Source organism: Esox lucius, chromosome 15 (genome assembly GCF_011004845.1).
Source record: "Esox lucius isolate fEsoLuc1 chromosome 15, fEsoLuc1.pri, whole genome shotgun sequence".
Lineage (NCBI taxonomy): Eukaryota > Metazoa > Chordata > Actinopteri > Esociformes > Esocidae > Esox > Esox lucius.
In genome coordinates this window covers 24225338-24242121 of record NC_047583.1, presented here as the reverse complement: position 1 = coordinate 24242121, position 16784 = coordinate 24225338, and the positions used below count along the sequence as shown (strand labels likewise).

The 16784-nt window shown below is 44.9% G+C and overlaps 1 protein-coding gene across 1 annotated transcript in view; it reads right to left on the bottom strand.

The window, feature by feature from the left end:
- ttc6 (tetratricopeptide repeat domain 6) overlaps nucleotides 1-16784 on the bottom strand; it is a 38412-nt gene that overhangs the window by 19931 nt on the left and 1697 nt on the right. Inside the window, exons 2-18 of the mRNA XM_013137340.3 lie at nucleotides 16310-16384; nucleotides 15994-16167; nucleotides 15741-15871; nucleotides 13972-14151; nucleotides 11972-12125; nucleotides 11543-11647; nucleotides 10947-11042; nucleotides 10770-10856; nucleotides 10253-10647; nucleotides 9402-10080; nucleotides 9027-9156; nucleotides 8560-8735; nucleotides 8161-8297; nucleotides 4847-5016; nucleotides 4420-4540; nucleotides 756-903; nucleotides 589-671 (exon numbers count right to left, since the gene is read on the bottom strand). Coding sequence (XP_012992794.3) covers nucleotides 589-671; nucleotides 756-903; nucleotides 4420-4540; nucleotides 4847-5016; nucleotides 8161-8297; nucleotides 8560-8735; nucleotides 9027-9156; nucleotides 9402-10080; nucleotides 10253-10647; nucleotides 10770-10856; nucleotides 10947-11042; nucleotides 11543-11647; nucleotides 11972-12125; nucleotides 13972-14151; nucleotides 15741-15871; nucleotides 15994-16167; nucleotides 16310-16384 — 3041 coding nt within the window. The remainder of the gene's footprint in view (nucleotides 1-588; nucleotides 672-755; nucleotides 904-4419; nucleotides 4541-4846; nucleotides 5017-8160; nucleotides 8298-8559; nucleotides 8736-9026; nucleotides 9157-9401; nucleotides 10081-10252; nucleotides 10648-10769; nucleotides 10857-10946; nucleotides 11043-11542; nucleotides 11648-11971; nucleotides 12126-13971; nucleotides 14152-15740; nucleotides 15872-15993; nucleotides 16168-16309; nucleotides 16385-16784) is intronic.

Below are 16784 nucleotides of genomic sequence, written 5' to 3'. Positions count from 1 at the left end.
TCATTGGCCTTAAAGGAGTGGTAAGAGATTTTGGCAATGAAGGCCCTCTGCTTTTCTATATTCAGACTAACAAGTGAATACCACTTCTATGTTTCAATGTTCAGTAAAGTAGAAGCTAGACGTAAGAACCAATTCTTACTGGAGTTGACACAGTATCTAGATGATGGAGTGACAAGGTGACCTTGTGGTTAGGGCATCTGAATAGTGTCCAAAAAGTTCCTGGTTCAAATCCCCCAACCGCCAAGGTAGAAGATACGTTGTTGTGTCCCTGAGCAAGACAGTTAACCCTAACAGCTCCTCCTCCCCCCGTAACGTTTCCCTCAAGTTGTTGCGGTCCTTCCTGCTAGCTGTTCCTGTTGACTTTCAATCATTGTTCTAATTGTACTGGCTCTCAAAACTGTTTTGAACTACCTTGATACTGAACAATGACACATTAATGGCATCCACTCAGTCATCTGACTCAGGAGTAATAGATGAAAGGCTTTATGGCCAAAATGTCCCTTTAAGACGTAAGCTTTATATCTTTCCACAGATGAAGAACATGTACACTGGATGGCAACACATCACATCTTTGGGACATGTATTTACCTCATAATATACAACTGTTGATCATCTGGTTTCATATGTATGGCTTGTGCCAGATCTTTCAGCGCTCTCTTCAGATCATTTATCTGTTTGGTGAAAAATACGATACATTCAAAAAGTTAAGAAGCAGGTCATTCTGCTGGCTGCATTGAGAGATTTCAAATGCATACATTGTGATAGGCTTGGGCACGGCAGATGTAGCCTCTGATGTAGGTGGGTTCCACCCTCAAAGCATTGCTGAACTTTCGGATGGCTTCAGTGTTCTGACCCTTCAACATGTAGATCAAGCCCAGGTTCACATGGGCCAGAGCCACAGTCCTGGAAGAAACAAGAACACATCAGAAAAACATTCTCTAAAACTCACATCGGTTAATATGAATTCTAGACTTACAGGCCTACAGAGACATAAAGCTTTTCACCATATCCACTAATAAGCCACCTTTACCTGGACAAAATAATAGCAAATATGTTATAGAATTCTCAATTTTCTTACCTGCAAATGATCATGATTTGTTGAATAATTTGTCATGTTTCACTTACTATTGAGCTAGTCTGTTTTTGTGTAAAAAGAAGACAATTCTATAAATTATTGTTATTATTGCATTTTACTGGGACGGAATTCACCATTTTACTGGGACTACACCCCACCGACCACACGCACTGCTAACCAGGACAACCTCAGATCTCTCCAGCCTGCCCCCATCCCACCACCCTCTCACAATGCCAACTTTGCCCTCCTCAACACCTGATCGCTCAACAACAAAGCCCCTGCCCTCCATGAACTAATCCTAGACAACACTCTGGACTTCCTTCTGCTCACTGAAACCTGGCAACAACCCAATGACTTCTTCTCCCTCAACCAAGCATCCCCCCCTGGCTACAACTACATCTGCAAACCCCGTCCCTCCCGCCGTGGAGGTGGCCTCGCTGTTATCATCAATCAAAACTTTCGGATCACAGACCTCACCCTCCCCTCAGTATCATTGTTTGAATATCTAGCCTTCAAAGCTCTTTCCTCCACGACAGTCATCCTCATTTACCGGCCACCTAAACCAAATCCCTCCTTCCTCTCTGATTTTACTGAACTCCTCACACTAGCCTCATCTCTCCCCACCCATGAAAAAGGACACATCCTCGACCTGGTCTGCTCCAGTAACCATCCGGAGCTCGACCTCCATCCATGCGTCTTTCCCCTCTCTGATCACAAACTGATACGTTTCACCATCCCTTCTCCAACCCCACGCCCCCGCCTCCTCAGAGAAATCACCTTCCGCAACCTTAAATCAATCGATCCCCACCATCTCTCTGACCTGCTCTCCACCACTCTTCATCTGGACTCAACCCTCACCTCACCTGATGATCTCACAAACCACCTCAACTCCACCTTGTCTACCTCCCTCAACACTCTGGCCCCCCTCAAAACAAAATCTGTCACTTTTAACACCTCTTCACCCTGGTACACACCTGCACTCCGGAAAATGAAACAAACTGGCCGCCAACTTGAACGTCTGACAAAGAAATCATCCCTCACAGTCCATCATGAAGCCTATAAACTCCATCTCCTGACCTCTCGACCCCTCCTCCTCACTGCCTCCTCTCCCAGTTTGACCCGGTCACTCCTTCTGAAATCTCCAAACTCATCAGCTCTTCCAAACCCACTACCTGCTCCATTGACCCCCTCCCTACTCCACTCATGATGTCCTGCCTCCCCGTCCTATGCCCCTACCTCACTAACCTCTTCAACTCCTCACTGTCCCTTGGAACTGTCCCCTCTGCCTTCAAAACTGCCGCTGTCACCCCAATCCTTAAAAAACCTGTTCTGGATCCCTCCTCCCTCAACAACTACCGCCCAATATCCAACCTCCCCTTTCTGTCTAAAACCCTGGAACGCATAGTCGCGACACAACTACAAACCCATCTTCATGCTAATAACCAATTAGATCTCCTCCAATCTGGCTTTCGCCCCCTCCACAGCACTGAAACCGCTCTCCTCAAAGTCCTCAATGACCTCCTCACCTCTGTTGACACCGGTTCCCTCAACATCCTCATCCTCCTCAACCTGAGTGCAGCCTTCGATACCGTGAGCCATAACATCCTGCTCACCAGACTCAAAGACCTCGGTATCAAAGGTCCTGCACTCAGCTGGCTCCACTCCTATCTATCCAACAGATCCCACTTCATCTCTCTCCATAACCACACCTCTGCCACAGCCACAGTCACTCAAGGTGTTCCCCAAGGCTCTGTACTCGGCCCACTCCTCTTCATCATCTACATCCTCCCTCTTGGTCAGATACTCCGCCACTTTAACCTGGACTTCCACTGCTATGCCGATGACACCCAAATCTACCTCAGCACCAAATCCCCCCACAATCCTCCCCTCTCCCACATCAACTCCTGTCTGTCAGCTATTAAAACCTGGATGCAACACAACTTCCTCAAACTCAACAGTGACAAAACAGAATTCCTCCTCATAGGCTCCAAATCCACACTCAGCAAAACAAATAACCCCACTCTCACCATCGATGGCACCATTGTCTCCCCATCTCCCCAGGCCCGCAACCTTGGCGTTATCTTTGATTCTACCCTCTCCCTTGAGCCTCACATCCATCAAGTCATTAAAACCTCCTTCTTTCACCTCCACAACATCGCCAAAATCAGACCCTCTCTCACACCCCCTGCTGCTGAAAGACTCATTCACGCCTTCATCTCCTCCCGACTGGACTACTGCAACTCACTTCTCCTCGGCATCAGCTCTACCAACATCAACCGACTCCAACTGGTACAAAACGCAGCAGCCCGACTCATCACCCGCTCCAAATCCTGGCACCACATCACTCCAGTCCTAAAACAACTCCACTGGCTTCCTATCTCCCACCGGATCACCTACAAAATCCTGGTCCTCACCTACAAAGCCCTCCACCATCTGGCCCCCTCATACCTCACTGACCTCCTCTCCCCGTACCAACCCTCACAGTCCCTCAGATCCTCCTCAGCTGGTCTCCTCTCCATCCATAAATCCCACCTCCGCAGTTTTGGGGACAGAGCCTTCTCCAGGGCAGCTCCCAGGCTCTGGAACTCCCTCCCCCAAGAGATCCGCACCTCTGAGTCCCTCACCATCTTCCAGTCCCACCTCAAGACCCATCTCTTCACCTCTGCCTATCCGTAGCCCCACGCCCCCCTCCCTTCTCACCTGTGTCTAATCTTGTCTTGTTTTGTTTGTTTTGTTTTGTTCTGTTTTTATCTACCTGCATTGTAAAGTGTCTTTGAGTCCAAGAAAAGCGCTATAAAAATAAAATGTATTATTATTATTATTATTATTTTGGAATTCAGCTAATTTGGCTGGCCCAGTGCCCCAGACTGAACACTCAACACATTAATAGCTTGAATAGGCTAATGTTTAGCTAATGCAGGCAGGTGGTCAGCATGACTGTCTTAACTAAAATGGTGCTCACATAACTTTCATTAGCTAGCATGTTAGCAAGTAACACTAAATGTCAAACTGAACTGGCTAATTGTTATTATCTCTCTACTGCATGTGGAAATCACCACAACGTTAACATCCCCAATGCATGTCTGTACGAGAACCCTGCATTGTTTTTTAAAGGTGGAACCTGAAACAGAATGTACATTCTAGGACAGAAGCTACCCTATGTCTTTAATCTTGTTCCATCATTCAGTATGACCTTGCGAGTCTCATTGGACGTCAAACTTCAAAACGTCCTCTTTCTCACCCTTTTCGTCTTCACTCACTCACAATGTTCACTGTTCCTCCCTCTAAAAGTCCTGTTGCTCTTTTCAGAGGGAAGAATGAAGACTCTGTCCCAGTGGTATTACCTGTCAAGTTTAATCACTGCTTCAAAGTCAGACGCGGCTTGTTGCCACTGCCGTCGCTCCGTGTAGAGCAGACCCCTGTGCAGGAAGGCACTCAGGTTCTCCTGGCAGTCATTAATCAGCACTGGAGAAACATAATTAAATAGAACATTTTGTATCTCTGTTGGTCTCACAGTACAGTGTGCCCAAGCCAGCACACAAGGCAGCAACAATAATAGCCCATCAAAGCTCAGATTGGGGGTTACTGTAAACTAATATAGCAACCACTCTGTCAAGTTGGCACACATTGCCTGGAAGACAAGTCACCGACATGGGGCTTAGGTGAGGTATTGCCCATGTTTGGTTCTAAGTAATGGACTGTGAAAATGATTTCCCCCTCTGGGGACACTGGGTCAATAAAGTATGTAATCATCTACGCGTTATGTAATACCTGAAGTGCTGAGGTCTCGTAGTGCCTTATCTGGCATTGTCTTCCTCAGCAAACAGCCTCTGTGGTAAAAGCCCAGCCAGCAGTTGGGGTCCAGGTGAACTGCCAGGGAGAAGTCTTCGATGGCCTCTTGGTACTGACCAAGCTTGGAATAGATCCTGCCCCTGTACATCCTGTGGTAATATTCAGGTTATAACAAGGCGCCATAGATTAAAATCAGGAAAATTAGGACTCATGGATTTAAGATGCATTTAACTATTTTTAGTACCAATATTACCATGTATGGAGCTTACACCATTTAAAGGGGTCAACCCTAAAATTTGAATGGTACTATTAGTATAAATAGAAGCATTAACGACCTGAAGACATCTACAGTTAATGTTTTAAGTTAATCTTCCAAATACTTTTTTTCACAAACCTTATCAGGGCACCTGGTGTATTCTACATTTAAACTTTCTCAGCAGTCTGTCTGTCAGCATGCATTGAGTTGTAGTCTCCTCTTACTCACTGTGGACACTTGCACTACTACTCCTCCCACCCTAAACCACCATGGATTAGCAAATACAATTCCTGTCTCATTCGGTAAGGGAGGAGGAAACTAAGTTGGGTTATTATTTAAATTCAGTCTTGTAAACGTTAGAGGCAGTATTCTACACAGCGCACATTTATAAGTAGTTAACTGGGTGATTATCTTGAAATTGATTTGCCCGTGGTTTGGAAACCAAGTATTACGTTTATTTCCAGGATCATTACAAGGACATTAGTCCCAAGATCCAGACTCAGTGAGATTAGACCATGAGTAGTTAAAGACCAAATATGCAGTATTTGGTTGAAAGAAACTCAACCCAAAGAAAGTAAATGTAAGTATGGCACAGAACCGTATTGTAGAGGACAATACAGTACAGAAGTGTAAAGTGCAGCACAGTCCAGTATATAGCACTTAATAGACATCTAAGCTTTTAGGGCAAATAGAGTAGGTAATTGTTTTAGAACATGGAGAGTTAGAGCCATGGCAGTCATTATATTTTGTCTGGCTGTAATATTCCTATGAATGCCTGCTGGTCTCACTGTAATTTACCGTTAATTAATAGAAACACATTTAGCATCTCTAGGCTCCCACGCATACAAGCCCTTGAAGTAAACATTTGGATATTTTATACTCGAAAAAGTCAAATACATAAATGAATTATACACAGTGCATTCGGACGGTATTCAGAACACTTCACTTTCTCCAAATTCTGTTGCATTATTTATTTATAAGTGATTTTACAAGTTTTTGGCCATCAGTCTACACGACATGATAACATACATCATGATGTACTAAGCAAAAACTTGTTTCAAGAAATGTGTGCAAACCTAATGATTTTTTTTTTCTATGAATTTCTATGAATCGAACACCTACACCTGTCTATGAGGTCCTAATCTTCAGAGTGCATGTCAGAGCAGAAAACAAACCAAGCTATGCAGACACGGGAAAACCTGTCAGAAATTATGGAGTGCTGCCATCTCTACAGCTCTCCATCAATCAGGCCTTTATGGTTGAGTGGCTCGTTGGAAGCCACTTCTAAGTATAAAATATGCCATGCTGCATTAAGACCTCTGAGAGCATGATGATCCCATCTCTAAGGTGAACCAGGATGGTGGGAGCATCATGCAATGGGATGCTTAAGTGACAAGGAATGGTAGACTGGTCAGGACTGAGGGAAGAATACAGAGGGGTGCTTATAGAAAACCTGATCAATAAAGCACAGGACATCAGACTGGGGTGAAGATTCATTTCTCAGGACGACAATAACCCAAAGCACAGGGTCAGTGATAGAGTGGCTTCTGGACAAGTTTATTTACATTCTTAGTGGCCCAACCAAAGCCCAGACTTGAACCCCATTGAACATCTTTGGGGAGACCTGGAGATCCCAGTTCAACAACGCTCCCCATCCAATCTGACAGAGCTTGGGAGGATCAACAAGGAAGAATGGGAGAAACTACCAAAATCCAAAGCGTCAAACCCAAGAAGACAAAGTGGTGAATGCTGGCAAAGGTCCTTTCAGAAAGTACAGAAATACTTATGCACATGAAATAAATTGGCTCACATTTTTTTAAATGTGTTTTCTCTTCGTAATTACATGGTATTGTATGTAGATTGATGGCAAACAAATTGAATGTAACCAATTCAAAATAAAGTCTATAACACAAAATGTGGAGGAAGTGAAGGGGTCTGAATAATTTCTGAGGCACTGAATACCATCACAACAAGACCTTGATGTATTGTAGGCAGATCTTAAGAAAACTGTCAGAATGGGTGTCGTTGTGGTGTCCGTAGAATGAAGGCGTCAAACGCAGGGAGGCGGTTAACGTAACTGTATATTAATACTTAAATGGCACGCAGAAAATCCAACGCTCAAGCGCAACAACAAGCGTGTAAACTTCTTGTACAACACCAGACATAGAACAATACCTCACAAAGACACCCAGAAACACAGGAACTAATACAGGCAACCTAATGAGGGAATGGACACCAGGTGTGTGCAATAACAAGACATGACAGTGCCGTGGGAGGAGGAGCGGCGTGGCTAGAAGGCCGGCGATGACGCACGCCGAATACCACGTCGGGAGGGATGGCACCTGTCTTCCATACGCGTCCTCGTTACAAAAACATCCTATTTATTAAATGTATTTGAGAAGAACAGACTAGTATTTGATGGGTTAAAAGCATAAATAATTTCAGTGCGTTTGGACATGGAGCTGTTATTCTGTATTCTACATTTGAAAACAGACTTATGTGCAATTCATTTTAAATGTAAGCACTTCATTTGAGAACAGACAGTAACCACTAGGGATGTCATGATACCAGACATTTATTAGTCGATACCAATACCAGCGAAATTCCCAATTAAATACTACGGTAAAAAACGAAAACGACGCAATAAATCCCATGTACTTACGAAAACAGCAGAGGTACACATACACACCCACATGCACCCACACACCCCTCTACTCAGAGTGCAAGCAGTAGATTACATTTACTGACATGGTGACAGACCATTATTCCGGAAATATTTAAAATGCTAACGTTATATTTTGATGACAGACAGACTGAACGGAAAGGACAGTAGCCCACTACTACGAGCTATGGTTACATTACGGTAGCCTTTAGCGTTTAGCCAATGCTAGTCTTGCGAGGTCACACCTCCAATCTCGTCTGGCCTCCTTGCGGCATTCTAGGCCTGGTTTAAGAGGTCCCGGTACCTCAGATCTATATCTTGTCAATAGTAGTGCACTAGATAGAAAAGGGGGTGTTATTTGGGACCACTGACTACCTGCCGACAGCATGGCCAGGCTCATGTTGGAGCAGCAGGTTGAAGTCAGACAGGGCCAACATCCAGTTACAGCTGTTGAAGTACCACAGGGCACGGATGATCAGAGCGTCTGTTCTCTTTGGGTTGACGGTGAACGTCTGGAAGATAAAGATTACACATATTAACACCGGCCGTCTTCTCCTGTTGAGCCCTTATTGCGTGACTTGTGAAAAGAGACGAGGTATTCAACCGACCACCCCGATGGGTTAGCTGTTGAGTGAGGTGAAATCTCCTCAAAATCAAAACACAATGCCACTCTGTTAGATGGTTTTCCACTATAAATGATTATATTGAACTTAGACTATATCCTGAGAGATATTTCTACCGGAATGTTCTGAGGCCCAGTGGTATGTGGCCTACTTTGGCATAGTCCTCCATGGCCAGAAGCATCTCACTCCGCTTCTCATACATCTCAGCCCTCTTGAAGTAGTTGTCATCATCCTCAGGTCTACATTTGATGGCCAGTGTGTAGTTAATGATCGCCAGGGTGGTCTCTCCTATCAGCTTGTAGATTTCTGCTTTAGACTTCAAAGCGTCTGGAAAACACATACGTAAGGATGTAATAATCCTGTGCATTTAGCCTAATGCAGCACTTTGAGAACAATAATTAAATTGGCGCTTAACCCATAAGAGCAGTTGACCTGGATACTTCACCAGCACTGGCTTAGTTAATCAACTAACACCACAATGTAGAGTAATACGATGTTCCTATTGGCAAAACGGAACCAACATCCACTACCATAATACAGGCAGAACCAAATACTACCATATAAAATCTCCACAGTAACCAACTGAACAGTCAGGATGTTGGTCTGAGGTGAGCATACCTGCATGTTTCTTGTTGTGCTTGATGATGAAGTTCAGGTCTTCCAAAGCCCTACTGTAGTTGTTTCTGAGCAGATAAATGCTGTGCCTTTGCCAGTAAGCATCCAGCAGGTAGGGCTCTAGGGAAATGGCCTGGTTTGGAAATAACAACATGTCATCTATCATCAGAAGCTTGGTGTAGAGGAGGATAATGAAGGTAGCGGGGAAATCAGGTCAAATCTATTTGTTAGCTAACACACTTATAAGTACACTAATTATTTTAGTTGTTTTGACAAGCTTTCGACTATCATTACAGTATTCCAACATAACACAGCCCTCTATAGCTCGCTATCTAAAAACAATACCTCTATATTCACAACAATTTTAACTAAACGTACAGCATTGAGATCCTCCAGAGCCTGCTTGAGCCAGCCCAGTTTCTTCTGCAGCGCACCCCTGCGACAAAGGTCAAAGGCGTTGGGTTTGTCCTGCTGGGTGATAGCCAGGGTCAACTTGGTCACCTCGCCTTCCAAGTCGGCCGTGGTCAGCCCCTGGTCCAGGGTCAGAGAAAGGTCCACCCTGTCCAGGGCCTGGATCTCATCCAACATCAAGGCCTTCTCCTCAGGCTTCCTCAGAGCCTTGTAGGGTCTGCTCTGGAGGCTGCTGCTGGAGACCCTTTGGGAGGAGTCAGACCCTTTCCTGGAGTTGCTGCCGGGGGCCCTTTGGGAGGACTCAGACCCTTTCCTGGAGGTGCTGTTGAGGGCCCTTTGGGAGGACTCAGACCCTTTCCTGGAGGTGCTGTCAGGGGCCCTTTGGGAGGACTCAGACACTTTCATGGAGGTGCTGCAGCTCTCTGCTGGCGGGGGGAAGAGCTCATCAAACCAGGCGTCCCATATATCCCTCGCCCACTCCCAATGAGGGAACGTGTCTGGGATGCCCCCCTGGTCCGTGGCAAAGCTCTCAAAGTCGAGCACAAGGGGGAGGCTTGGGTAGCGAGTCAAGGGCAGAGGGAAGGGGGGTTCTTCTGAGGGGCATGGGGTCGGTTTGATGGGTAGCAGCTGGGACACAGACTCACTTCTGGGAACGCAGAAGACAGACAACACAGACACAATTAGAACAACAGATGGAGGGATGAAGTGAAAAAAAACAGTGAGAACCTGGGTCTGTAGCCAGATAACTGTCCACTAGTCTTTTCCATATTGACTTTGTCATCTCTTTGTAATCTCAACTGTATTGAACGGCTTCCTACCTGGAGAGAGCATGTGCTGGCTCCTGCAGTTTCTTAAGAACGTAGGCCAGTTTGGCAGGGCTCAGTTTCTTCCTGCCTTTGCTCACCCTTTTCTTAGAATGGAGAATATTGCCTCTTCTGAGGGGTTTCCCCTGGGGTACCCTACCTCTGTCCTTTTTCAACTGGATTTGGCCGGCGCTGAGAGCTGCTGTGAGCTGCTCGGCGTCAGTACTCCCCGGGGGCACGTGAAGGTGGGCCCCAAGTTGGACGGGGGGAGTGGTGTCCTCTGTCAGCACGGTTGAGGACCCCTGCTGCTGCCGTACCACCTCTAGCTCTCTGGTGATGGTGATGAAGTCACACGGTACCTTGGGGAAAGTCTCAGGCTCTGGGATGAGGTGCGGGGCAGAGCGGGGCCTCTTCATGGGGAAGATGGTGAACAGGGGGACCATGATCACAACCTCTGCTTTTCGCACTGACATGGATTAACACATATGCTTTGCCATGTTACCGAACAACGTGGCATTTCACATACACTCACCTGTTCTTTGTCAAAAGAGGTTAGAGGCGACTGCTCAGTAACTCTCAGGTCTATCATAGACTCGAACTTTCTGGACTGCATTCTTTCCTGTAGAAAGGCCCAAAACGTATGCTAGACCTGGTAGAGATGGGGGGTTGGGTGTTTCTGGCAGGGGAGGGGGTTAAGGCACACACTGACCACTGAGGGGGATAGCTCAGTCAGATCCAAGGCTGATTCCACCAGGTCCTGCAGATCACCATAGAGCTCTTCCCTTGATAGGATGTTCTGCGTTGCCTGAGTAACAAACACCATAGAAACACAGCAGTATGGTGAGGTATAATTAACCGTAAAGATGGAGAGTCAACTCATACAATCCTGGTGCTGTTCAAAAAAAGATTAGCCTCAGAAACTAGGCTGACATCGGCTCCCAGTGAGCTTTGAGCGTTCTGGTTAGCGGAGATTGTCAGACTGCTCCATGCAGACCAAATATCAGTCACCTCATTCATTAGGGTGTGAGCACACACTCTGACATCACAAGTCAAGACACCTGAATTAGAGGCCAAAACTCCTGGAACACTCATCCACTAGCTAATCTACTATATACCTAAAGCTAAGAAATGTGAAATATTAAAATATATTCTATTGTACCAACACATTTTTGGTGAAAAGGTGTAATCAATTTCACCTTGTTAACATTACCTCTCAACTAAAGCACAGCCATGAATTGATAGAGCAGAGTAACGTTTTGGGAAATGTCTGTAAACATCCGAATACTTGGCACAGGACTACACTACCTGGTACTTGGGAAAGAGTTTGTGTTTGACAAAGGCAGGAGCAAAGCTGAACTTCGGAGGTGCTGGGTGCCAGAACATCTTCAGCTCACTGGAACACAGAGAGGTCTGGGAGGAATGAAAGAAATGCTGCTGGTATGATATACGGAGGAACTGGGAGCATACTCATACCAATTAAATTCAAACATTATATTAAAAAAGGTATTAGTTATTAATCTAACTGGGACTGAAAAATAGACTAGTGTCTCACAATTCTGATTAGGTACGGTGCTATTTTCATGTTGGAAGCAGTACCTCTTATTAAGCAACCTGTTGGGTCTAATGATTTACATTATATTGTGTTTGGTGCCACCTGGTGGACAACAAAACCATGCTGCGTTGTGGGGAAAAAAGTGTCAAAATTAACATCCTAGCAATGACATCCCTCCTCACCGCCTGTCCGGAAACCATAATCCTGGGCTTCTCGACATAATACTCAGCAATCCTCTGCCAGTCAGCCAAGCTGTTCGAAGTCTCAGGTGGCAGGTGGTTCACACAGTCATTTCCATCAGTCAACTCCACACAGGGCACACCTTCATTTACTATCCTGTGAAGGGATAATATAAATATATATATATATATGTATGTACATATATATATAAACAGTATCTCACAAAAGGGAGTACACCCCTCACCTTTTTGCAAATATTTGATTATATCTTTTCATGTGACAACACTGAAGAAATGACACTTTCCTACAATGTAAAGTAGTGAGTGTACAGCTTGTATAACAGTGTACATTTGCTGTCCCCTCAAAATAACTCAACACACAGCCATTAATGTCTAAACCGCTGGCAATAAAAGTGAGTACACCCCTAAGTGAGAATGTCCAAATTGGGCCCAATTAGCCATTTTCCCTCCCCGGTGTCATGTGACTCGTTAGTGTCACAAGGTCACAGGTGTGAATGGGGAGCATTTGTGTTAAATTTGGTGTTATCGCTCCCACACTCCCTCATACTCACAAAAAACTCAAACTGGGAGTTCAACATGTCACCTCATGGCAAAGAACTCTCTGAGGATCTGAAAAAAATAATTTTGTCTACATAAAGATGGCCTAGTCTTATAAGAAAATTGCCAAGACCCTAAAACTGAGCTGCAGCAAGGCCGCCAAGCCCATACAGCAGTTTAACAGGACAGGTTCCACTCAGAACAGGCCTCGCCATGGTCGACGAAAGAAGTTTAGTGCACATGCTCAGCGTCATATCCAGAAGTTGTCTTTGGGAAATAGACGTATGAGTGCTGCCAGCATTGCTGCAGAGGTTGAAGGGGTTGGGGGGTCAGCCTGTCAGTGCTCAGACCATACACCGCACACTGCATCAAATTGGTCTGCAGGGCTACTGTCCCAGAAGGAAGCCTCTTCTAAAGATGATGCACAAGAAAGCCCGCAAACAGTTTGCTGAAGACAAGCAGACTAAGGACATGGATTACTGGAACCATGTCCTGTGGTCTGATGAGACCAAGATAAACTTATTTGGTTCAGATGGTGTCATGTGTGTGTGGCGGCAACCGGGTGAGGAGTACAAAGACAAGTGTGTCTTGCCTACAGTCAAGCATGGTGGTGGGAGTGTCATGGTCTGGGGCTGCATGATTGCTGCCGGCACTGGGGAGCTACGTTCATTGAGGGAACCATGAATGCCAACATGTACTGTGACATACTGAAGCAGAGTATGATCCCTTCCCTTCGGAGACTGGGCCGCAGGGCAGTATTCCAACATGATAATGACCCCAAACACACCACCAAGACGACCACTGCCTTGCTAAAGAAGCTGAGGGTAAAGGTGATGGACTGGTCAAGTATGTCTCCAGACCAAACGGAAACGGGAGAAGCGCAGTCTCTAACATCCACCAGCTCTGTGATGTCATCATGGAGGAGTGGAAGAGGACTCCAGTGGCAACCTGTGAATCTCTGGTGAACTCCATGCCCAAGAGGGTTAAGGCAGTTCTAGAAAATAATGGTGGCCACACAAAATATTGGCACTTTGGGCCCTATTTGGACATTTTCACTTAGGGGTGTACACTCTTTTGTTGCTAGTGGTTTAGACATTAATGGCTGTGTTGTGTTATTTGGAGGGGACAGCAAATGTACACTGTTATACAAGCTGTACTCTCACTACTTTACATTGTAGCAAAGTGTCATTTTTTCAGTGTTGTCACATGAAAAGATATAATCAAATTATTTACAAAAATGTGAGGAGTGTACTCACTTTTGTGAGATACTGTATATATATAAAATGTTTTACAGGTGATGAGGCTGACTTACAGCTGCCTAACTGGAGGGCATTTTGCAGAGGGAGAAAAAAAGGGGAGGATCATATTTACGTTATAACTATAACTGAATAGAACAACAAACACATGCATCATGCCCTGTATCACAGGGAGAGATGGGGTTTCACCTGTGTCTGTCAGGCTGGGCAGCGATGTGTTGTAGTACTGCCCTCTGTTGGTGAAACTGTGGCTGTGCAGTGAGTAGGCTGGAGGTGTGACAGACTTGGGAAGCCAGCTGTAGCTCCACAGGCAGGGCCTGTCTGACTGGCATGGTACAGAGGTGGTGAATGGTTTTGTAATCATCTGCACTGTGGGAGTGAAACACAGCAGTAATGACTGTAATGTTGTGATATGCTTACTTAGCCAGTCAGTCACCATGCCAACCCCTTGTCACTAGCATGACAATGACACCAATGAGAAGGTAAACAGAATCTAATAAGCAGTCTAATGGTTACTTTCCCCAGTATTTTAATGTTAGGATCATAGAATACAATGAAAGACGGTATATACAAATGTACATACAAACCCGCACATTCACAGATAAGAAAAGTTGGCTAAAATCAGGCTTAGAACCAACCCCCCCCGGGTTATTTTCAAACGTGTCAATCAGTTAACAACAATCCACATATTGGAAACCTCTACAAGCCATACTGTGGTCTTGCGTCTGGTCCCAACAGATGAACCATTCTATGTGGCGTAAGCAGACGAGGCAGAGGTTTATTTGCTCAGATCCTCCCTGCCATAACTTCCCACCACTCTTTGAACCCAACTGGAGAGTCTGTGTGTGGCCTCTTTGTGCTCGGAAGAAGAGGCCCAGTATCCCTACGCCACCCACCTCTTGACTACAGCTTCTAACCTGACAGACACTGGGAAATTTATTGGAGCCTAACATGTTCACTGTAGCCTGCCACTCCTCGAATGCATCATCTCTCTGGCACTCTGGGGCAGCCAGGTACACCTCAGCTCAGGAAGCACACAAACCTGCAAGGTCAACGTGGGGTGGTACGCCTCGTTTTCAATGAATTTGCATTCCATTATTTTGGGGGAGGAGCCGACTTGAGAGGTGCATTTAGCGTTTTACGCGATCCATCATCAGACAGGCTGGCCCTTTATAAAGCCTCTCATCTACATCCGGCAGGAACCTTTCAGTGAACCAAAGCTCTGAAAAAAGTCTTGAATTAAATGGCACTTGTACGGGTTCCATTTTATTTTTTTGGGTGAATGGGGTGGGAGGGGTGGCACAAGTCCAACTGTGCACTTAGCAGGAGCGGCAGTAAATCTTGTATCTTGAGGTGAGTAAAGAGTCAGTGATAAGGAAGTGTGTGGGTGCACCAGGCTCCAGGCAGACCAAGAGCCGTCGTGAGAGAGCGTTAGGCCGGGAGCGTAATAATTAGTCTCTGTGTCAATAGGTCTCTGAGAATGGGTTGGGGAGTTTAGATGAGAGTCTAGTATCCACTTCACTAAAAGAAACACTCCCAGAAACTGAGCTTACGTCCTACAAGGTAACGCCAGCACTTAAAAGTCAAGGTCCGAGACAGTTACTGTGATAGTGAGTTGAAAAGGTTGTTGGACAACTATTCCCTCCAAAAAAGCAGGCATAATGCACAGTCATGTTTTAAATTAACCTACCTCTTCCACTTGAGTACAGTAGACAGAAGACGAAATAGGGACAAGGGATGTTTGTTAGGGGAAAAACAAGTGGAAGTTCGCAACATTAGAAAGGCCACATAAACCACTAAAGGAACGTAATCTAATATCAGGCATGGTGGAACTATTTGATATGGTGGAACTATGTGACACAAGCAGTTAGTCTTGGGGTTATTTAATGAAAAGAAAATTTCAGTGCAGCATGACATTTAATTTACAACTTGAATGATCAAGTTGACAAGATGCTTACTGTGTTTTTGGGGTCCATGTTGCAAGAAGGGAAAGGCCTTGAATGGTTTTCCTTTGTGAAGACACTTTCCTTTGTCTCTGAGAAGGAGCAATGGAATATCCTTCAGCCGTAATTGAATCTGTATAAGTCACCTTTGACAGAAAATGTTTTAATGAGTGTTTGAAATATTTATGGGAAAGAAATAGCAAGTAAATGATCAATGGTTAAGCTGCTGAACTGCAAGCAATGACAATCAAATAAATACAAGCAGTACCTTCTGTGACAGAGCAAATGTTGTAGAATCATTTTTGTCTGTCTCTCTCTCTGACAGTGAGTTTGCCATCTTGTAGACCCCTGATGTGACTTTAGGGTACTCATCAGGTCTTGGAGGGGTTGGTGTGTTAACCGACATCATCCTCGGTGGACCCAGGTACCTCTGAGGAGTCCCCTAGTAATTCAGAATAAGGCATTTGTTATTGTTATTCAACCCTAATAACAGACACTTCTTAAAATACATTAACATTTAAAACTGTCACAAGCCACGGTGAGTCCACATGAAAAAAGGAAATAAACTGTAGTGTCTGCATTACCTGTTTTTGTACACTGCAAATTTTGTCTTCTTTCTTTTTGGATGTGTCAGATTTGGTTTCCTCTGTTTTCTCTTCCTTTAAAAACGATTCAATGTGATACAGAAATTGTTACAATTGTTGTTCATCGTCTTTTTACCAGCTTGATCTTATCTTTACTTGAGATCATTTTTAATCAAGAAATCCACATTCTTCTCAAAAACAAGTGTAAACAGAATTATCATCGCAGTGCTATACAGTGTCTTCCAAAAGTATTTAAAACCCTGAACAATATGACTAAATTACAAATGGTTGCTGTCACATTTTCTGTCACATTGCTGTCAACTTTCTGGATATAAATCCCACTCTTGAAGGATCATCGGTCTGGCTATGAATCTGAAGTAAAATTAGGACCAAAGAGCTTTAGAGTGTAGAGCTTTTTGACGAAAAGCGCATAAAGGTCTTGGCTAAAACCAAGCACTATGTGTGGCGCAAATCT